This window comes from Dipodomys spectabilis, unplaced genomic scaffold (assembly GCF_019054845.1).
Source record: "Dipodomys spectabilis isolate Male_0828 unplaced genomic scaffold, ASM1905484v1 ptg000096l, whole genome shotgun sequence".
Classification (NCBI taxonomy): domain Eukaryota; kingdom Metazoa; phylum Chordata; class Mammalia; order Rodentia; family Heteromyidae; genus Dipodomys; species Dipodomys spectabilis.
In genome coordinates this window covers 12,884,361-12,908,231 of record NW_024870773.1, presented here as the reverse complement: position 1 = coordinate 12,908,231, position 23,871 = coordinate 12,884,361, and the positions used below count along the sequence as shown (strand labels likewise).

Here is a 23,871-nt window from a genome sequence, read left to right as displayed (position 1 = left end):
TCTGTACTTATTATTTGTCTTTACCTTTGAATATTTTTCTGATTTTTCAGTTATTGCTATATTAGAAATGCTTATATAGTTTCTTCATTTCCATTTTCATTTGAAGATCATACAACTATGTCAAATCACCAGTTAACAGAAGATGTTATGCTTTTGAATATTATTTGCAATATTCACCAAGGGCTCTCGTTCTCAGAGATATAATTAAATGCAATTTTTAGTACTTAAAACATCAGTTTGTTTCTGACTAAATTTTCTTTTCACTGGATTCAGCCTCTGAAGTCATTAATATTTCTTGGAATTTCTGTGTCTGAGAAAGTATGCTGATTTACTAAGAAGCAGAAGGTGCTTTGTGTAGAACTGATTGCTAAATCCCTTTACATTTTCTTTTCTTTTACGTTTTTGTCTGATCCTGGAGCTTGAACTCAGGGCCTCTGGCTTGTTTGGCTTACTTTGTTCACAGCTGGCACTCTACCAGTTGAGCCACACCTCCAGGCCATCCCTTTATGTTTTATAGAGGGCCTCTTCTTATCAGGAGCACCGGAGCAAGAAAACTAAATTAGTTCCAGATACTGAATAGGTACAAGAAAACTTTTCAACTTTTAGAACAAGTAAACAACAAAAACCTTAGAATAACACTAAAAGTAACCTAAGTTTCAATATTAGCTCTCATTACATAGAATGATTCTTTTGATATAGCATTACTTATTTTTCTTATGCATCTAAAACGTCAAATGGATTCCTAGTCTACTGGTTTAAATGTTGTGTTTTAATTATAGCACGGCTGGAATCTGCTGTAGGAATTATGAGTAGTGTTATTATCCTGAAATATGCTATAAAGTTTGATGTTCTAATTAGACCTGGATGGTTAGGAGGAAAAAAAAATTAAAAGAATCACCATAGCAACTGATTTCATAAGTTTGGCTGGCAACCAGCCACAGTTTTGGGCTTAAATTTGACTTATTTTCTTTGAGAATTCTAAGTAAAGTTGAACATGTACTACAGCTAGAGAAAATTACTGAAATATTAATAGGTAGGAATGCAACATCTACAAATAGCAGAAAGAATGAAAATTTATCTCTGGCCCTAGAGTATAGCTGATAGAGGAGAACCTGCTGTTTAATTTTATGGAGATTAATGCCCACTCTGAAAGCAAACTTAATCTGAAAATATGAAAATTATTTTTGTATCTTTATCATTTAAGCATATCAAAATATAGGAAAGACAATGGAAGTTGGTTATATATCTGAGAAATGTAAAATATTTTTTGAATATAGATGTCATCAATATTGGAGATCTTTGGGAAATTATTGCATTTCCTTTTTTTCTATATATTTTAGTTAGTGGATTTATTACTGAGATATAACAGAGCATATCACAGGTGTTTTCAAAGTAATTTAATTCTGCACTGTGATAAATAACAATGCAGGTTAGTTATCTGACCAACATAATTATTACTCAAAATTCAGTGGGAACTGTTGGCCCAGTGTAGATATCTCTTCTTTTTAAATACATTCAAAACATTTAAGAACAAATTTAACACTCAACAAATGTCAAACTTTTGGGCAGATTAAAATAACAAAAGAAAATGTTTTCTTATTTAGTCAGAAAAGCAATTGTAAGACAATATCTTTTTTTATTGTGAAAATACCGTGCAGAGGGTTACATTTACATGAGCAAGGTAATGAGTACATTTCTTATGGAGCATTGTTGCCTCCTCCTTTATTTCCCCTTCCCATCCGTTCCCATCCCCTCCCCCACCTCGCCAAAGTTGTAAAGTTCGTTTTTCCACATAACGTCTTGTACATCTCATTGTTGCAATGGGTCCACCTGTATCCCTATTAAAACAATTTGTTTTTCCCTTCCCCTCCACAAATTATACCAGCATCAAATTCAGTGAAAACAGGGATTACACCATGGGGGAGGGACATACAAAGCAACAAAGAAATCATTTTATAAGTATGTTAGAAACAATAGCAAGAAAGAAAAACCATTTAAGTCTTTATCTTGGGGTTCATTTCGCCTAACATCAACTTATCTGACCTTTTCTGCTTGATTCAGACATATACTAGTTATTGCAAATAAGGGGAACCATGGGACCTATGTTTCTTTGGGCTTGGCTTACTTCACTTAATAGAATTTTTTTCAAGCCTTTCCATTTCCTAACAAATGGGGCAATGTCATTCTTTCTGATGGAGGCATAGAATTCCATTGTGTATATATACCACATTTTCTTGATCCATTCATCTACTGAGGGGCATCTGGGCTGGTTCCATATCATAGCTATGGTAAATAATATTGCAATAAACATAGTTGTGCTTTAGTATGGCCTTGCTTGTGATCATTTGGGTAAATGCCCAAAAGTGGGATTGCTGGGTCATAGGGGAGCTCTATGTGGAGTCTTTTGAGGAACCTCCATACTACTTTCCAAAGTTGGGGCTGGGAAGTTGGCTCAGCGGTAGAGCGCTTGCCTTGTGTGTCAGAGGCCCTGGGTTCGATTCCTCAGCACCACATAAGCAAAAATAAAAAAAATAAAAAAAATAAAAATAAAAAAAAAAATACTTTCCAAAGTTGTTGAACAAGTTTACACTCCCACCAACAATGCAGTAGGGTTCCCTTCTGTCCACATCCCCAACAGCATCTGTTGTAAAACATTCCAATTGATTAGGATTAGAAATTTTAATAACAAAAGGCCCTTCCCTAAAAAAAAATCATAATAAAATTAAAAATGTTCTGAACCCAGGAGTAATAAAATAACTAATGACAAAACCTGTGGGATCTTGTTAAGCTCATATTTAGAGAAAATTTATAGCCCCAAACCCTTAAATTAGAAATTAATTAACTGGTATAATATAACGAAAAATCTAAGATTTACAGAGAATTTTAAAAGACCAATGAGGTTTTCAGATACCTGTAAACAAGCAAGAAAAATAGAGAAAGCAGAATTATAAATAGTTATTGAAGTTATTGTATGTCGGGCAAGGTTAGAGCTACCTAAGCATGCATCAATAAGTAAAACAGAAAGCTTTTACAATATAAAGGATATACTTGTGTTCAGCAAAGATACTTTTGTATAGATAGATAACACAAAAACACAGAGGTACATAAATGCATACATATACACATGTATATATTTCTATAGTACAGAAAGAATAGATCTGAATGAAAAGCTATTTAAGCAGGTTATTGAAGCAAGTTTGAGACACATATTTGATTTTCTTTATTATATTTGTTTTGATGGATTTGAGAGGAATTTCATGCGGTTTTAATTCGCATTTCCCTTTTGACTAGTGATTGTGAACTTCTGTTCTTAAGCTTATTAACCATTTGTGTATGTTTTGCAAAAGCCCCCAGTACTTTTTTTTTTTTTTTTTCAGATTCAGTACCTTACTAATTTTGCCCATATGAGACCACAATCATCCTACATCCACCTCCAAAATAGTTAGGACCATATGTGTCTATCTCCACTTCAGGCCTTTTTTTTTTTTTTTGAGATACTGTCTCATTAATTTGCCTGGGTTGTCCTCAAACTTCCATCCTCCCGTGATTACAGATCTGGGCCAAGCAAAGAGTCAGTGTTTAATGTTAGTTAAATCCAGCTTGTTAATTGTTTGTTTCATGATTGTGCCCTTGATATAATATTCAACGTACATATGGGAAAAGAGCCAGGTTACTGGATGAGGTGGGTGGGGTTGAGACACATGGGAGGGAACAGTGATAGAAGAACTGATATTCACCAACATATACTGCACTCGAAAATTAAAACATGTTGAATTGAAACTTTTTTCTACAATTACTTAAGGCTAAGCTCGATTTTTCTTTTTGTTTTGTAGGATTTTACTATTTTATTTTTAGGTCTACAACGATGAGTTACTTTCTTAAAAGACTATAAAGCTTGTGTTTAAATGTATTGTTTTAGACATGGATGTTCATGTTACCAGCATCTTTAATAGATAAGGCTGTCCTTTTTCTCTTTCTCTCTTTTTTATTTGTCTGTCCTTCAGCTTTTCAGCTCAAGGCTAGTGCTCTACCACTTGAGCCACAGCACCACTTCAACTTTTTCTGATTATATGGTGCTGAGAAATCGAACCCAGGGCCTCATGCCTGCTAGGGAAGCACTCTACCACTGAGCCACACTCCCAGGTCTGTCCTTTTTCTCTTATTTTTCTTTTGTATTTTTTTCAAATATAAGTTGAACAAATCGTTGTGCATCTATTTTTGAGATCTATAGTCTCATTGATTAACTTATTTGTCTTTTTTTTTTCTTTATCTGCTTAAACTACAATGTTTTCATTATTGCGGCTTTATTTCAATTCTTCAATCAGATAATGTGACCTTTAACAGTTGTTTTGTTTATTATCCTATTCGTGATTCTTGATTTATTTTTACTCCCCACATGTTATTATAATCAATTTTTCAAAATCTACTAACCACATTTTACTAGGAGTTTATCAATTCTAAAGACTAAATTGCCTAAAAACCAATACTGTAACTGTTGACATTTTCTATCCGGAATCAGGGGAAAACCTCTGTATTTCATAGTTTTTCTCAGATTTTTTTGTCACCACTCAAATATCATATATATCAGACATATAACTTTTATTTTGAGAAGATGCTAATATAAATTGTAATGAGCTTTTTAATTCCTTTTGGTCACTGCTGATCTATGGGAAAGCAATTGGCCTTTGAGTATCCTGCCATAATTGATATTTAACCCCAAGATTTTGTTTATATTATTTTAGATTTTCTACCTAGACAATTATGTGATGTGTTACCAAAGACAATTTTTATTGATTCCTTGACTTTTTTTGTTTATTGCACTAACTAAGATATTCTGTGTGATGAAGAAAAAGTTGTGAGAGGAAACATTCTGGTTTTGTTCATGATCTTAGGAAACTATTGCATTTCTTTAACATTAAATACATTACCTGTAGGATTCTTCTGTAATTCTTTCTGAAGTTGAGAAAGTTTCCCCCATTCTAAATTTCCTGAGTGTTTTTTTAATGTTTTTTACTGTGAAAATACTGTACAGAGGGGTTACAGTTACATGAGCAAGGTAATGAGTACATTTCTTATCAAGCATTGTTGCCTCTTCCTTTGTTTTTCCCCTATCATCCCTTCCCTCCCACCTCCTCAGCTACACCCCGAGACCCGTCCCATGCCTAAATTATAAAGTTCATTTTTTGACATAGCATCTTCTACATGTCATTGTTGCAATGGGTCAACCTGTATCCCTATTAAAACATTTGATTTTTCCCTTCCCCTCCACAAATTATACCAACATCAAATACAGTAAAAACAGGGCTTATACCGTCAGGGAGGGACATGCAAAGCAACAGAAAAATCATGTGGTACCTTATAAATATGTTAGAAACAATAGCAAGAAAACAAACCATTTGTGTCCTTATCTTGTGGTTAATTTCACTTATCACCTTATCTGACCTTTTTTGCTTGTCTCAGACATATATTAGTTATTGCAAATAAGGGAAACCATGGGACCTATGTTTCTTTGGGCCTGCCTTACTTCACTTAATATAATTTTTTCCAAGTCTTTCCATTTCCTAACAAATGGGACAAGGTCATTCTTTCTGATGGAGGCATAGAATTCCATTGTGTATATATACCACATTTTCTTGATCCATTCATCTACTGAGGGGCATCTGGGTTGGTTCCATATTTTAGCTATGGTAAATAATGCTGCAATAAACAATTGTGCTGGTAGCTTTAGTATGGCCTTGTTTGTAATCATTTGGGTAAATGCCTAGAAGTGAGATTGCTGGGTCATAGGGGAGCTCTTTGTGGAGTCTTTTGAGGAACCTCCATACTACTTTACAAAGTGGTTGAACAAGTTTACACTCCCACCAACAATGAAGTAAGGTTCCCTTCTGTCCACATCCCCTCCAGCATCTGTTGTTATTAGAGTTCTTAATTATATCCATTCTAACTGAGATGAGGTGGAATCTTAATGTTGTTTTGATTTGCATTTCTTTTATGGCTAGAGAGGTTGAGCATTTCTTCATGTGTCTGTTGGCCATTCTTAATGCCTAGCTACAGCAGTAAAACAAGATACAAACATAAAGGGGATCCAAATAGGGAAAGAAGAAGTAAAACTCTCCCTCTTTGCAGATGACATGATCTTGTATTTAAAGAATCCCATGGACTTCACTTCCAAATTACTCAAGCTGATTCAAAACTTTGGCAAAGTAGCAGGGTATAAAATTAACCCTCAAAAATCAATGGCTTTTCTGTATGCCAACAATGAGAAGAGTGCAGCTGAAATCAGGAAAGCAACTCCATTTGTAATAGCCCCACAAAAAATAAAATACCTAGGAATTAACTTAACCAAAGAAGTGAAGGACCTCTATGATGAAAACTTTTAAAAACCTGAAAAAGGAAATCAAAGCAGAACTTAAAAAGTGGCAAAAGCTCCCATGCTCCTGGATTGGAAGGCTCAACATCATGAAAATGGCAATACTTCCCAAGACTATCTACAAATTCAACGTGATGCCTATCAATATTCCAACCTCATTCTTCAAGGAAATGGAAGAGGCAACCCAAAAATTCATATAGAACAATAAAAGACCTCGAATAGCAAAAACGATCCTTCACAGAAAACAATGCTGGAGGAATATCAATACAAAATTTCAAACTCTACTACAAAGCCATAGTAATCAAAACAGCTTGGTACTGGCACAAGAACAGACCTCAGGACCAATGGAATAGAATTGAAAACCCAGAAATGAACCCACAGACCTATAGCCAACAAATCTTTGATAAGGGAGCTAAAAAAAAAAAATAGAATGGAAGAAAGACAGCCTCTTCAGCAAATGGTTCTGGCAAAATTGGTTAATCACCTGTAGAAAACTAAAGCTAGATCCCTATATATATATATCACCTTGTACCTTAGGTACAAGGATACCTTAGGTATCCTTGGCACAGGCTGACATTTTCTAAATAGAGACCCAGAAACACAACAAATCAAAGAAAGGTTGGACAAATGAGATTGCATGAAGCTGCAGAGCTTCTGCATGGCAAAGGACATAGCTAGCAAGATCAATGGAAAGCCCACAGATTGAGAGAAGATCTTCACTAGCCATGGACAAGGGTCTCATATCTAAAATATACTTGGAACTCAAAAAATTAAATCCCCCACCAAATCCTCAAAGAAACAACTGCCCAATAAATAAGTGGGCTAAAGACTTCAAGAGAAACTTACTGAGTGTTTTTAATCATAAATGTTTGCTATATTTTATCAAGTGCTTTATCTCTATCAGAATAGTTGTGACTTTTTTCTTTTTATTTGAAGTCTATTAATCTGATGGACTGCATTGCCTAGTTTTTGAGTTTTAAACCAGTTTTACAATCTTAGAGTGGATTCTATTTTATCATGGACTAGAATTATTTATATGTTTTGTACATATTTACATACATATACTTTTTTGTGAGGGGGTTCCAGTCGTGGGGCCTGAACTCTGGGCCTGGGCGCTGTCCCTTAGCTCTTCACCTCAAGGCTAGCGCTCTACCACTTGAGCCACAGCGCCACTTCCGACTTTTTTCTTTTTGCTTATGTGGTGCTGAGGAATCGCACCCAGGGCCTCAGGCATGCAAGGCAAGCGCTCTACCACTGAGTCACCTTCCCAGCCCCCGTACATATACTTATATACATTGTTTTTGTTAATATTTTATTTAGGATATTTGTACCTATGTCCTGGAAGAGGGTTTAGAGTATCTTCTTGACATTTTTAGGTGGTTATCCACTTGCCTGCTAGTGAGGGAAAAACTGACTGAGAATTGACTGAGAATTTTTTATTTGTAGCGGCAAGATTTAAGTAGAGCCCAGGCCTGCTTCTTAATTTTTTGTTGTTGTTGGACCAGTTGTTCCTTAGGGTATACTCAGGTCTGCAACCAGGAGCACAAGGGCGCAAACTTACACACACACTCAAGTGTATCACTAGTCCTTGCCTATTTCAGGCCTCTAAATATCCCATAGACCATAGCAAGCCACATACCCAGGCCCAAAGTCAATGAGATGGAAATTGACAAGCAATTAAAAAAACCCTAACATTCAATTCCTTAATAGCAGTTTTGCTACAGTTATTTTAGGTATTTTTTCTTTTAGGAGGTAGAATTTTACAATGGCACAGAGGTGGCATGAACTTCGGGCTCAAGTAGACCCTCCTGCCTTGCCATCCTGACTTATAGGCAAGTCCCACTAAACTCAGATGCTAATTTTCCTTTTAGATACAATTTTCCTGAAAATATAATTACTTTTATGACATATTGGTACAAAACTCAACATTGCTAAAAAATTAAACTTACTGAAATTCTGATTGATACACACTTTTGGTCATCTTTTAGTTCCAACCAAAGACACATTGAATCATGAGCTTCATTTGAACAATATCCTCAGGTAACTCATATACGTAATAAAATTTGAGATGTAGCAATTAAATAATGTAAAATTTTGAGATAGCTTTTTGGTGAGAAAATTTTATTTATATTTTTATATTAATGATGTGTATTATGTCATTATTGATGTAAATGCATTTGAATTTTAATCACTGGAAATAGCCTATGTCTTATTGATTGTTCAGGTCAAGATTTAATGAGTATTTGACATTTTTATAACTATGCAAGTTACTATACATTTTATGGAAATTTTAAAACTTGAACATACACTTAATCATTCAGCAAATATTTATCTACTACTGTGCCCAGCTTTGTCTAAGATAGAGGAATGAAAAATCAGACAGAAATTTCTTCTCATAGAACTTCTATTCTGGTTTGTGGGATTATGGGCATGCAAGCATGAATCAAAATGAGTAAAATAACTGTATTGACAAATAAGTACAACAGAATTAATAAAGGGAGAAAATAGATGTAGTAGAATATTGTTGGTACAAATCATAAAAAGGAAAAGAAAGAACTATTTAGTGAGTTACACTATTAAAAAATAATGTAGTCATGCTATTTTTACTGGTGTTATTTGAAAACAGTGAAAAAAAGTTTGATCAAGCCACTTAATATGGTATACACCTAAAGAATTTTTAATACAAAGTGCATTTTAAAATCTTCAACAATTAAGATGTATATTATTACCTTGTGAACAATAATGTTTTAAAAATTGTGTTGTGTGTGTGTGTGTGTGTGTGTGTGTGTGTGCGTGTGCGTGCACACTGATCCTGGAGCTTGAACTCAGAACTGTGCTGTCCCAGGGCATGTTTGCTCAAGGCTAACACATCCTTTTAAACGTGATAACTTGCAACACATTATGTGGTTTTATTGCTAGCCCAGGAAATTAGCAACGTTTGCAATCTGAAGTATTGTTTCAATGGAATGTGTATTTCTTTTATCATCATAAAACCAAAAAAATATGGTTAAACCATCATCAGTTGAAGATTTGTGTTTCATTCTTGGTCCATAATACTTTAAAAAATATCAGCATATATTTTGTAATTAGCACTGAAATTACCTGACTTTCATATCACTGCTCCTTAACATTTTTCTAAATTATAATTTTTATCTTTAAGTGGTTGTACAATGGAGTTGCCATTTCTCAAAGTAGACACTTGCCCAGTGTCACCCCTTTCACCATCCCAAACCCAATCCTTCTCTCAATTTTCTTAATTTCACAGAATGCATTGAATTTTATGACTACATTTCTCACTTCCTCTCTTCATTCTTCTGTCCCTCTCTCCTTGATCCCATACCCCCATTCTCTAGTTCCTGATTCCTGATGTTTATTTAACCATATTAACCATATTTTGGTTAATATACTTGTATGTACTTAGAAACCACCCCAATGTATACTTAAGTATTTATAGATTAATTCTAGTTTCCACATAGGAGAGAAAACATGCATCCTTTGTCATTCTAGGCTTGACTTACTTCACTTAATATGATTTCTCCCTGGTCCTTCCTTATCTTTGCAAATGATGCACTATCATTATTCCTAATGGATGAGGAAAACTCCATTGTGAATATATGCTATCTTTTCTTGATCCATTCATCCACTGAGGGGCATCTGGGCTACTAATTCCTTAACTTCGCTATGGTAAATAGTGCTACAATGAACATGTTTGTACTGGGGACTTTGCTGTATCCTGGTTTTGGATAAACATCCAGCAGTGCAATTATTTATTGAATTCTTCCAATAAAAGTGGTCCTAAAGCAAAAACAAAGAAAAACAAGGTATGACCTGAATAATTTTGGAGCTTGATGCCCAGTAAAGGTGTTAGGAACATAAACATGCACATTTGAATGCAAATTGCTTTTGGAGGGGAGAAGGGAAGATAATTAAGTTGTATCTAAATACTAATCCCAGTGTGGACCTGCATAAAAGTAGTACATCACTTTGAAAACAACCAGTGTTTTTTCAGGGACTGTATCAATCATTAGCTGAGAATAACTTCTGCTTCTTTGGGAGATTATGTTAGAAACTAGGTCAGGTATCATAATGTTAATAATCCAGGCTTCTGTGAATGATCAGCTCTCCTAAGCTTCACAAATTCATTATTGAAGGAGGCTGCTGAACAACTGGGGCTTTTCATTGACTTTCCAAAATTATCAGTAGTCATCCATGCTCTAATGTACCCAGTTTTATGCATAGCCCATATGACAGCAGTGTTTTCCAATCAGTGAAATCAGAGTGCAGACAGGGAAGATGATCATTCCTGGGATAAACCAGATTTTCCATATGCTTTTTTGTGTCACTTGCATTGTGTATTTTTGAAAGGTTGATATTATCTACAGAGGTTTTCCAAATTACTTATGTCCTGAAACTTTTTGTATGTAGACAAGTAGAATGAACTCTTCTGCTACATATGAATAGGAAATTTCTTGTTGCATTTTAAATTATGCTGCCTTTGTATAAATGAGAAATTCATATGTTAAAAGCCTCCACTGATATCAACCAGTGATAAGTGACAATATTTCTAACCTTTTATTTTGAAATATTATGGATTATAGAAATTTTCAAAGTACAGAGAAATTCTGTATGCCCTTTATACAACTACCTCAGTGGTCATGAAACTATAGTTCAAGAAAACCAAGAGACCAGTGTTTATTTTGTGTGTATTTTATGATGTTTTCTTGCATATGTATATGCATATATTCGTGCTAATCAGTATTTTCCTTCTCCACTAATATCTCCCTTGAGCAACCCATAATAATCCCACTCTCATCCTCTCTAATCCTGGAAAAATTCTACTTTATTTTCTATTTCTATATTTTGTCACTCTGAGAAGTTTTATAAGTTGAAGCAAACAGTATATGGCTTTCTGGGATTATCTTTTTTTCTCTCAGTATATTCCTATTAAGTCTTACATATTATGTTCAAAAATCATTTGTGTTTATTATATTGCTAAGTTGTATGTTAGAGCTGTGGTTTAACATGGTACAAGTTTCAAAGGTAGCTTACTACTTTATATTACCACCAAAAATGCAGCACAGATCCAGTTATGCAAACATTTGTGACCATTTGGTATCATAACTTATTTTTTGCTGTTCCAGTTTATAGAGAAGTATCTCATTAAAATCATAATCCTATTTATCTGATAAGTAATAACATTAAACATTTTTGTGGATGTTTGCCCGTCCTCATTGTTGAAACATCTTTATGTCGTTTGCTTGCTTTCCCTTGAATTGTTTTTCACTGCTGCATTTTGAGTTTGTTCATTACAGAAAGGTAACCAAAAGACACTTTCTCCCAGGTATTTATCATCCTTTTCTCACTCCCTTACCACTGTCATTTGGAGGGCAAATATTTTTAATTTGATAAAGTTCACTGTATTAATTTCATGTGTCTGATATGTCTGAGAGAGCTTTACCAAGTTCTAAGTCTCCAATTTTCTCATAGAATTACATTTTTTTTTCTGAAATTTATGATCTATTTTGCTTATTTTGTAAGATTTAGGTCAAGATTTCTTCATGCTATTTTTTTATCTCTATAGCTATCAAGTTTCTTCTATATCATTTGCAAGAGTGGTGTCCTTTTATTTAATTGCTTTTGCTCTTTTGTCAATGCATAGTTCATTGTATACTTTTTGGAGCTATTCGAGGTTCTCTGTTCTGTTCTGTTGGTCCACATGTGCTATGGTTTGGATCTAGAATGTGCCCTAATGGGGTGATCCTCAGTTTGGAGCTATTCGCAGATAGTGGACCATTAAAAAGACTGTCAATCCTGGTAGGAAGTGTGTTTCACTGATTGTGTGTTCATGAAGGGGATTGTGGGAAATTGGTCTCTGTCTTCTTTTGTGGCTTCCTGCCTGCCAAGAGTAAGCAGTTTTCTCTGCCCCATGTTCTCTCTCCAATGTTCTCCTCACCACAAACCCCAGAAAAGCTGGGACTCCTGATCATGGACTGAGCCTTCCAGAGCTATGAGGAAAATAAATAAACCTGTCCTTTTTTTTTTTTTTTTTTTTAAAGCTTCTACCCTTGTTATTGTTCCAACAATGGAAAAATTACTAAATTCAAGTGTTAATTCTCCTACTACAAATAGTCTTGATAACTAAGGCAATGTAAGACATGTAAAAAGTGTTTAGTGATTCTTACTGATTTATGATAATAGTTATTCTTACTTTACGAACACATTTTGGGAATATACCATCTATGTCTGCAAATAGCATTCATGTGATTTTGTAATGAATTACATTAAATGAGAAACATATTTGAAAGGAAGCTATGTTTCATATATTGCGTTCCAGTTCATGAGCATAACACGTGTCTCTCTCATTTTGCTCTTTTTTTATTTCTTTCATTAGTGTTTTATGGTTTTTAGTATATAAACCAAGTAAATATTACTTTAATACCTAAATATTTTATTTTTCAAGGTAGTAAAGTGGTTTTTGTTTTCATGTGTTCATTGCTTGTATACAGAACTAGAATCAATTTTTATGTCACTGTTATATCCTGTGATCTTGCTGATTCATAAAAATTCTTAGAGTTATTTTTTAGTACATTCTAGATACTATCTGCAGATCATTATGAAAATAGCAACAGTTTCAAGATCTCCTTTCTGATCTGTGGACATTGAAATTTTGATAAAAATCTTCAGTTATCCATATGAGCTTAACATTTTTAAGGAATTTAAATCATTAGTTGAATTTCATTAATAGTTATAAACCTATCCAACTGACCTATTCTGCATTGAATAAGTTTGTGCTTTGCAAAGGATTGTTCAAACATTCAAGCTGTCAATTTTATACACGTAGACATGTTCATAGAAATGTTGTATGATGGTTTTGATAGCCACACTATCTATGTATTCTGTGTTTTTCCTTGTAGATATATTTCTTTTATATAACAGTTTAAATAGAGAATATCAGTTAATTAAAGAAAACGAATAATGGACACAACTATTAATCCTTTATATAAATGTAATATAAGCAGTTTTCAACTTTAGATAATTGAATTTTAAAAAGAATCAGAGTAAAAGAGGATCTTAGAAGTTAGTTCAAGCAATTTGAAACAAGTATCTAATACTCAGTAGTTGTAAGAGTTCTGAATTTATTTTTATTGGATTATTGTTAAGCTGAATTTTTCCCATTGTAGCTCTTATTTCATTCTATTAAAAAGTGAGAACTCCACTCAGACATGTTATTGATAAATAAGCATTAACACATACTAAGTTCCTGTTGAATGAATTGACAAATGAAGTACCAACCAATGAATCAATCACTGCTATCACTTCTTGACCTGACAGACAGTGGAGGTAGAAGGGACCATTAATTCTGCGTTGAATACTATTGTAAAAGAAAGAATGTATTGCCTTACATCAAAAGCTTTTGTAAAGCACTATTAGTTGTAATATTATATTTCCATAATATTGAACTAGTGTTAAAATATTGTCTCAGGATAGGCTTTTTCTGATATTTCTTGTTATTATATTTCTACCTTTTTAGCAGAACTAAGATTTGAACTCAGGATAAAATGGTTGGTATGCTGCATCAACACCACTGAGTTATGAGTACAGGCAAGTCTGCATCACAGGCATGAACAACTATACCAGACATACTTTTTCTTTCCTATTTAAAATATTTTAAATAGTCATACAAAGGGTTTTCAATTAATTTTTTATTCAATTGCATTGTTAAGGTTACAGTTACATAAGGTAGTTGAACTTGTTACCCCCTCCCTCATTTTTCTCCCACTTTTCCTCTCCCCACCAATTCCTCCCATCAAGTTGTACAGTTCATTTCCAACATACTGTCTTGTGAGTATTGCTATTGCATTGGCTCGCCCTTTGTCCATCACTCTTTCCTATGATAATAAAATTTAGGAATTAGAAAAAAAAAGAAGTGCCATTGATGACACCTCTTCAGATTCTTTTCAGTCTAGTTCTTAGTCATCATCATGATTTTCTCTCTCTTTTTTTTTTTTTTAGCAGAATGAGGGTTTGCACACAGAGCCTTGAGTTTGTGAGACAGTCTTTCTACTACTTCAGCCATGCCTCCATCCTCAAAAGTTGAAACTTTTTTCCATCTTTCTTTCCCCTTTCCTTTGCAGTGCTAGTGACCAAACACAAGGAACAATATTCTTAAATCCTATTGCAACACCTTCAAATGCAGTCCTATATTCTGTTGTCTTGTATTTCTTTTAGTACATAGTGTTAATTCTTCCTTTTTTTTAACTTGGATATCTATTTTATTTAGTTTTTTTTAATTGTGAAAATTCTGTATAGAGGGGTTACAATTACATGGACAAGGTAATGAGTACATTTCTTATCAAGCATTGTTGCCTCCTCCTTTTTTTCCCCTTCCTATCCCTTCCCATCTCCCACCTCCCCTCCCCCCCCAAGTTGTAAAGTTCGTTTTTCAACATAACGACTTGTACATCTCATTGTAGTTAATTCTTATATTTGCCTTTAAATCCTAGAATTAAGCATCCAGAAAATACTGAAGTAATGTTTCTTATTTGCCTATGTAGACAGTGCGGACAATTTTAACAGTTTATATTTGAGAATACTGTTTAACATGATGGAGAGCTAATTGAATAAAGAATAGACAGAGTTCCAGAAAATAGAAATGTCAAGAGTCACAGAAAGACCCAAAAGGGACGGAACACAGTGAGCTTCTATGGTTTGCCAGTTGGAAACATCTGCTTTGAGATCAGGGAATGGCTAGACATAAGTCCAGCCAGACAAACAAAGGTACCAATTAACCTACGTTAAGAAACTTGGATGGGCGCTGGTGGCTCACGCCTGTAATCCTAGCTACTCGGGAGGCTGAGATCTGAGGATCGCGGTTCAAAGCCAGCCCGGGCAGGAGAGACTGTAAGACTCCTATCTCCAATAAACCACCAGAAAACTGGAAGTGGTGCTGTAGCTCAAGTGGTAGAGCGCTCCCCTTGAGCTGAAGAGCTGAGGGACAGCGCCCAGGCCCAGAGTTCAAGCCACGCCAACAACAACAACAACAACAACAAAAACAAGAAACTTGCACTTTGATTTGGGAGTGATTCACACATTTTGAACAGAGAAATAATCTAATCAGATTCCACCGGCGCCCAGCAGATTTGGGTTTTTGACATGTCATTCTGGCAGCAATATGGAAGGGAGCAACTTTGGAAGCCAAAGGTCAAAAGGAGACTATCTCAATATTCTATTCTAGAGAAAATAGTGTTGAATTTTCTTCAGTAAAGATGGGAAGATGAGAATAAGCATTTAGAAGAAAAAAACTTTACAAATATGATTGTTACTTAATAATGGAGGCTATCTGTACTGGGCATGTGAATGTCACTTCTATCCATTCTGCTTAGTGAAGCAAGAGGATCAGACAGCTTTAAACATCATTTCACTTGTTGATTTATTGTTTGACATGTGTGCAGTAAAAAATGGAAATATGTGCAACCACATTTGACTGTAGATCTATAAAGAAAAATTTCTGCAGAAGATATAAAATTGGGAACTATTCATATACAATGGTATGGATAAATCATATAGGAAGGATATATATATATGTATATATATATATGTATATATATATATATATACATATAGTCAGAACATCAAATAACAACAACAATAATGTAAGAGGAAGTTGCTTACAAAAGGGAAAGAAACTATCTAGTCAAAGAAAGAGAAAATCACATACTACTTGTAACATGGAATTCTAGGAAAGTTCTAATTCTAAAAGTAAACATAGTAAAATGTGCAAACAGTGAATTACATAAAGATTCAGAAATCTATTGTGTTTAATAGCAAGGGAAAACTCTATAATCACTAAGTGTTGTTTTGGGGAAGTGATAGTAATTTAAGGTTGGAAATTGCTTTTCTCATTCAATGGTGTCAGTTCTATTTCTTGCTGTAGTTTCTCTTGCTCATACCTATCTCAGCCACTTACATTTTAAACTGAAAGTGTGATTTCTCTTTCTTCACATTAACATTGCTATAGTTTTTATTGTTATGACTTCTACCAATTATGAAGCCTATCTGAACTATTTTCCTCAGCATAAGTTTTCTTGTATGAGTATATACCCTCCAAATATCTTCAGGCAAATGAATATTTAAAAGAAAGTATAACCCCTGCTTTCATTGTATTTGATGTTGGTATAATTTGTGGAGGGGAAGGACAAAAACAAACCGTTTAAATAGGGATACAGGTGGACCCATTGCAACAGTGAGATGTACAATTCGTTATGTTGAAAAACGAACTTTACAGCTTTGGTGGGGGGGGGCGATGGGAAGGGATGGGAAGGGGAAATAAAGGAGGAGGCAACAATGCTTGATAAGAAATGTACTCATTACCTTGCCCATGTAATTGTAACCAATCTGTATGGTATTTTCACAATAAAAAAATTTTTAAAAATCAGGTATGAAAATACAAATAATAAAGCTAAAATGTTATATCACTCATCTCATTAAAAAGTCAAAGGTGCCTTATCTAACCAGGCAAGAGAAAATAATATGTATCGAAATAATATGTATCTTATATATAATTTTTGAATTTCACTGGTTAATATATGAATAAGTAGATTTCTCCTTTTAGTAGCATAAACCAATATCAAACAGGTTGAGTCTGTTTTGTCCTTATAATTACAAAAGATTAGAGACTTATTTATATTTTCTTTAAACCCACATAATTGTTCTCCTAGTAGAAACTGTGATATAGAGTAAAAAGAGAAGTTTCATTTGAGATCAGACAGAAACAGAGAGATAGACAGTTGGAAATTTAAATAGAGGGACAAGGTAGAGAAGCAGTCAGGAAGGTCTGAGATGGTACAAGTTGATAACTTGATTTTCTGGGGTTTTGCCCTTGATCATTTGCATTTATTGATTAGAGTTACAGAACCCAGAGGTAGAATGAAAAACAGTTCAGCCTCATTATTAAAGATCATGTTTATTATAACGTACTATGAACTGAAAATTAGAATATAATCTTTGGTAAAGGCTTTCACAAACGAAGAAATAGCATTGAAGTTGTTAAAAAAACTGAAGAGCACAATTTGCCCTTTTCACATTAACATTGCTATGATTTCTGTAGTTATGATTAACAAATTACTGAACCTATCTCAATTAATAATATTTGTAAAAAAAACCTAGTTCTGGAGTATAAAATAAAATAACAGTAAACAAAAAAGGAGTATTGGACAACCTGATTCTTATCAAATGTAATTATTATAGTTTTTTAGATAAATCAAATACATCAGACATCTCAGCATACAAGAAATTAGGTGAAATAGTAGTAAAAATCTATATGAGAATGAGGTCATTTGAATAGAACATTAACTATCAAAGAGAGTTGTCAACAAATGTCATCTGGTTTTTGTCTCCTGAGATTGCTACTGTTGAGTTCTAGCAAGCTTTAATGAAGTTGTTATGACCAAAGAAAAGATTCCAGCCATCAAAAATGATCTACTTTATTTTATGAAGGCTTTATATCACTGATAATAAAACTTTCAAAAAATAAAAAGGGCAAGAAAACTTTAGTTCCTACTCACTATGCATATAAATCAAAAAAAGCTTAAAATACTAGCAAAATAATATCAGTAATGTACTGGCATTCACTTTTATACAAATGTCTAGTTACATTTCAATAATGTTTTAATATAACACTTTATAACCAAATAAGTCCCTGAAAAATGTCAATTGGTAATTGCTGAAATTATATATTTAAATGAAGCAACTATATGCTTTACAGTTTGAATAACATTACTTTTGTAACATGCTAATGATGCTCTGTCTAATGTTGGAATCATGAGGGTATTTATATTAAATTCAAGGACATACTAAGACATGTCGTTAATCTGATACTCTAAGAGATAATAGTTCTGCCAAAAAAAAGTTTTCTTAGTTTGGGGAATATATTTTGTTTTTAGTAGAAATAGTACATATCTTGTGAAAAAGACTTCACAGGCTTTAACATGATGTGTTATATTTTAAACAGTTATAGGACTAATCAGATATCACTTATAGGATTAATAGTATTTATTTCACTTCATAGTCTTTGTATTCAAATGGCAAGTTCACAGCCATGGGAAATTTGCTATTCATACAAACAATTAAACAAGTGAAAATTACATAATGCTACTTTAAGAATAACTAAGCAGAATGGATGGAACTGACGTTCACATGCCCAGTCCAGAAAGCCTCCATTAAGTAACAATCACATTTGTAATTTGTAATAATGGAGGCCATCTACCTCTTCATGAGCAACCAAGAGGGAGAGGATCTCTTATCTGCACTTTCTCATTTGTCAGTTCACTTCTGCTACAAACCAAACTCAAAAGGGAATAGCATTAGAGTCACTGTGGTACATCATTCCTCAACACACAGCTCTACTATTTAAAATGTAGTGTCGCTGAACTTCAGCATTTTATCAGCTGAAATAAAAATAATCATTATAGAGATGATATGATGATTAAAGGAAAGGACACATATAAACAAAGCTAGCACACAGCATGATCAGCACCCAATAGCCCGTTTCTAGTCTGCTTAATTTCCTGAGTGTACTTAGTTTCTAGACTATACTCTATAAATTTATATTGAATAAGTAAATGAATAGAAAGTTGAGACCTCTTTTTTTTCCTTCAGAATTTGATCTTGTAAGATCTTGCAACTAATTAGATGATGGTCTTTCAAAGCCACACCTTTCAAATTGGAACAGTATTTTGTACTTGTAAAAGTACTGATCCGTGGGTAGATGATGGCATGTGGAAAGGTAGAATATAATTGATGAAACGTTGTAGACAAAAGTCACCATGTCTCCCATCATTATGGCACACCTGCCTGGCACTGGTATTAATTGCACCATGGAATGCCAAGAATTGACATTTGTTCAGAGAACTATTTGCTACATTTTTTTTCACCTGGCACCTCTGATGAATGATGAAATATAAAATGTGAAATTTTTCTCTCTCACTCTAGTGATAAAAAATTCTAACAAATACACATATATTGTTTTCTTCATTGAAATGCCAGAATTAATCCAAGGAAACTTTCTCCAAAACTCTGTTAGAAATACGAGAAAAATATAATTTGCATTTCAAGATTTGTGTAGCAGTATTTATATACATTTTCTTTTTAAACAACCCTAATCTATTTTAACACACATTTTACATATAGCTTCTCAAGAGGCTTGTCTTTCTGATGACTGTGTATTTATTTACATTCTGCAAAAGTTACCAATTCAAGGACAATGATTTTACCACATTTTATAATTTTAAGCCAATGCAAATAAATGATGTGTTAAGTTGGAATTTAATATTATTTGAGTGAAATATACTTCCAAGTCTTCTGAAAGAAGACTTTGGAGAATTTTAGTGTTAGTATTTAAAAGAAGCTATAAGCATGTCAGTCTATTCTAGGAAAGAATATATTAAAATGTACTTCAAATGTAAATTTAAAGTTGAATTAGTAATTGGATAGAAAATGTCATGTTTTAGATTTAATCAGAGGAATTATGAGAATTTTTTCCTCAATTCTTAGAAACTGTAGAAATAATATTGATTGTTAAACCAGTTTTTTAATTAAGTTTGTTATTGTGAAAATATTGTTCAAAGGGGATATAGTTACATGAGCAAGGTAATGAGAACATTTCTTATCAAGCATTGTTGCCTCCTCCTTTATTTTTCCCCTACCATCCCTTCCCTTCCACCTCCTCAGCTACACCTTCCACCCCCACCCCCAATCCTCCCACCTCCCATTCCAACCTAAATTGTAAAGTTCCTTTTTCAACATAGAGTCTTGTACATCTCATTGCAATGGGTCAATCTGTATCCCTATTTAAACAATTTGCTTTTCCCTTCCCCTCCACAAATTATGCCAACATCAAATACAGTGAAAATAGGTTATACCATGGGGGAGGGACATACAAACAACAAAAAATCACATATACCTTATAAATACATCAGAAACAATAGCAAGAAAGAAAAAAACCACTTGTGTCCCTATCTTGGGGTTCATTTCGCTTAACATCATCTTATCTGACCTTTTCTGCTTGTCTCAGACATATACTAGTTATTGCAAATAAGGGAAACCATGACACCTATGTTTCTTGGGGCCTGGCTTACTTAATATAATTTTTTCCAAGTCTTTCCATTTCCTAACAAATGGGGCAATGTCATTCTTTCTGATGGAGGCATAGAATTCCATTGTGCATATATACCACATTTTCTTGATCCATTCATCTACTGAGTAGCATCTGGGTTGGTTCCATATCTTAGCTATGGTTAATGTTGCTGCGATAAACATAGTTGTGCTGGTAGCTTTGGTATGGTCTTGTTTGTGATCATTCCAGTAAATGCCCCAAAGTGGGATTGCTGGGTCATAGGCAAGCTCTATGTGGAGCCTTTTTGGGGAACCTGATTGTTAAACCAGTTTTAAAAAGTACTAGTCCTGTGCTGGGAAGTGGTAGAGTGTTTGCCTTCATGCATGAGGCTCTGGGTTCCATTCCTCAGCACCACATAAGCAGAAAAAAACAAAAGTGGCACTGTGGCTCAAGTGGTAGAGCCTTAAGCTGAAGAGCTGAGGGACAGTGTCCAGGTCCAGAGGACCAGCCCCACAACTGACAAAAAAAAATTATAACATCTAAAGTCATATTTTATTGTTGGGCGATTCCTTAGCTGTTGGTATGATGAAATTGACATTCATTTTAGTAATTTTTTACACCCACCCCTAAATGGTATGGGAATTCAAAGCACCTAGAGCTTATTTTGTGTATGTAATCAACTGAGCATGGCCTTTGGTCATGGTAATGTTAAAACCATAAAGCAAAGGCATAGCAGAACCTGGAAATTATTAGGGTTTGTTTGGTTTGGTAGGATGAGGTAAATCATTTATCTAAGAGGTGCTATGGATTCTGCAAAATGATGTATTATTCTCCTGTAACCAGTTTGCTGGAGAACTGGGGCCTTTGTGGTTTCATGGGGGAAAAGAATCATTCTTAGTCCTATCTAGATAAAATTAACTTAAAATATGTGAGCAGCTATTCAAATGAGCTGTCATTAAGAGACATCTTTATTTATTAGCATGATATAATAGGTTGTTGCCAAGACTTTTAGCTTGTACCTTATTTCATATATAATTATAATTTTTGTTTCAGTGCTACTACCCAAGGAAAAAAATAATTCAGGTTTTAAAATAGTTCTAAACAAGAAATTTTTGTGCTTATTATTGAATTATTCTGTCATTAGTTATTCAGTCATTGGTAATTTGAGACCATACCTACTTAAAAATAAGGGCAATCAAAGTTTTAAAACAATTCAATGTTCACATTTATAACATCTTCACTACCACTACTAGGTGATTGCAGCCTTATAAAGGGATGAATTGAAATTTCTACTACCCAGGAATTGGAGGGAAAAGAAACTTAAGCAATTTGTGAATAATAAAACTCTCAAAGAACACCTGGGAATTACTTTGATATTCAATGCAGCATAACATAGTTAATTTTCGTAAATTGCTACAATAAATTAATTCAAATTATTACATCTTTTACTCTTCCACAGTTTTCTCATCTGTAATATAAATTACTGTTCTAAAAAGTAATTAAAATGATTAACGATAACTTATTTTAGGGAAGCTAAACCTTATTACAGAACAGTAAACTTCCTAAACTCTCTACCAAGACCTGAGAAATAAAGATGGAAAGTGAGAAGTAATAAATTATATTGCTAAATAGATATTTGGATGAGAAAAATATTTCTGAGCAGTTTTGAGGCTACAGCTAGATTGTGGTAAAATGAACCAAAATATTCTATTTAAGTATTGCTATTATGATAGTCTTCCTGGTGTCCTGATAATTACATGATAGGGCACGATCACTGTTATGCTGAATTGCGTACTATAAAGACGGCCAGTGTCCTTTCTCTCTAACACAGATGTGGACATGTTTTGCAGGTACCTCCAGTGGGCGTTGTGATTTTGAATTTGACCTGTGTGCCTGGAGGCAGGTTCAGGATGATGACTTTGACTGGAGTCTGAAAGCTAGCAGCCTCTCAGCTAGAAGTCCAGAGCCAGCAGTGGACCATACCATGGGAAATTCATCTGGATATTACATTCTTATAAAGAGCTTTTTCCCACAGAAGCCCATGAGGACAGCCAGATTATTAAGCCCAGTTATAAGTAGGAGAAGCAAAGATTGCAAGGTATTGGGAAAAATCAGTATTGTGCACAATTGCTCATCAAGTTACATATAGAAAATAGAATGCCTTGAGCCAGAACCAGTATGAGTTTGGACTTATTAGGTATAGGTCATAGAAAAGAAAAAAATAGATAAAAATGAAGCAATAATTGTTGGAAAAATTGAAGTTATTTTTAATTATATTTTATTATCATTAAGTAAAAGTACAAAGGATTTTCCATTCAGCAAATGGATGTCACTTCTTTTATCATGCTCTTTCGTCCCAACCGAACCCCTCCCCCCAAATTTCCTAGTTTCATAGGAAATGCATTACATATTATGACTATATTTCCCCCCTTCCACTCTTCATTTGTCTACTCCTCTCTTGTAAACTTCTAGTTTCTTGTTATTTGTTTCACTTAGAGTTCATTTTTCTAAGGAATTACATTGCTTGAATTCTTGCAAAAACCCAGTTTTGTTTATACATTGGTGTACACTTGCATACAACCATGTATGTGTTTACTTGTACATTTGTCAATTAGATCTAGCTTTCACACATGAGAGAAAACATGTCCTTTGTCTTTCTGGGCCTGATGTACTTCACTTGATGGATTTTTTTTTCAGGTCCATTCATTTTATAATAGCATTTGAAAGAATTTCTCTTACAAAAAAAATGCATGGATACTGTAGTTTTAGAAACCAATGGAAACTTGCATCTTTATTTGCTCATGAGCATGACTAATACAAAAGAATATAATACTAGTTGCATTTCCTTTGGATTTATTGGAACCATAAGAATTTTACCTCCACCCACAAAAATTAAAAAACAAGCAACATAATTCAATATCTCCTAGAATTTTTATAGACAAGAAAAAGTATCATGTGGTCCTTTATTTAGGAATGTTTAAGAAATTTCTGTAGAATTAAAAAATATATCAAAGACTTTATGAGCTAAAGAGTTGCATATGATATACATATGTGCAAAGGTTCCCATTGTATTTATTATCTGTGATACTGTTTAAATTCCATGAAAAGTTTTGAGTCAGATTAGGAACTTTTACCTTTACACATAATATAAATTAAACATTCAGATATCATTCCATACAAACTTTGGCTATAAGAGACTGGTACATAAAAAAGCATGCCATTTATTTATATTTATGATGAGAAAATCTCCATAAGATGTTCTCACATGTATTTTGCTTTAGCTTACTCCAATATTTGAGCACCAAAAGGAAAATAGATTACATGTAAATAGTTATTAGCAGATCAAGTCAGATTAGGAGATGCTTACGTGACATAGGCTTTATTTAAG

The 23,871-nt window shown here is 33.8% G+C and overlaps 1 protein-coding gene across 1 annotated transcript in view; it reads left to right on the top strand.

The window, feature by feature from the left end:
* Positions 1-23,871, top strand: part of Malrd1 (MAM and LDL receptor class A domain containing 1) — a 462,193-nt gene that overhangs the window by 198,339 nt on the left and 239,983 nt on the right. Inside the window, exon 25 of the mRNA XM_042686149.1 lies at positions 22,334-22,581. Coding sequence (XP_042542083.1) covers positions 22,334-22,581 — 248 coding nt within the window. The remainder of the gene's footprint in view (positions 1-22,333; positions 22,582-23,871) is intronic.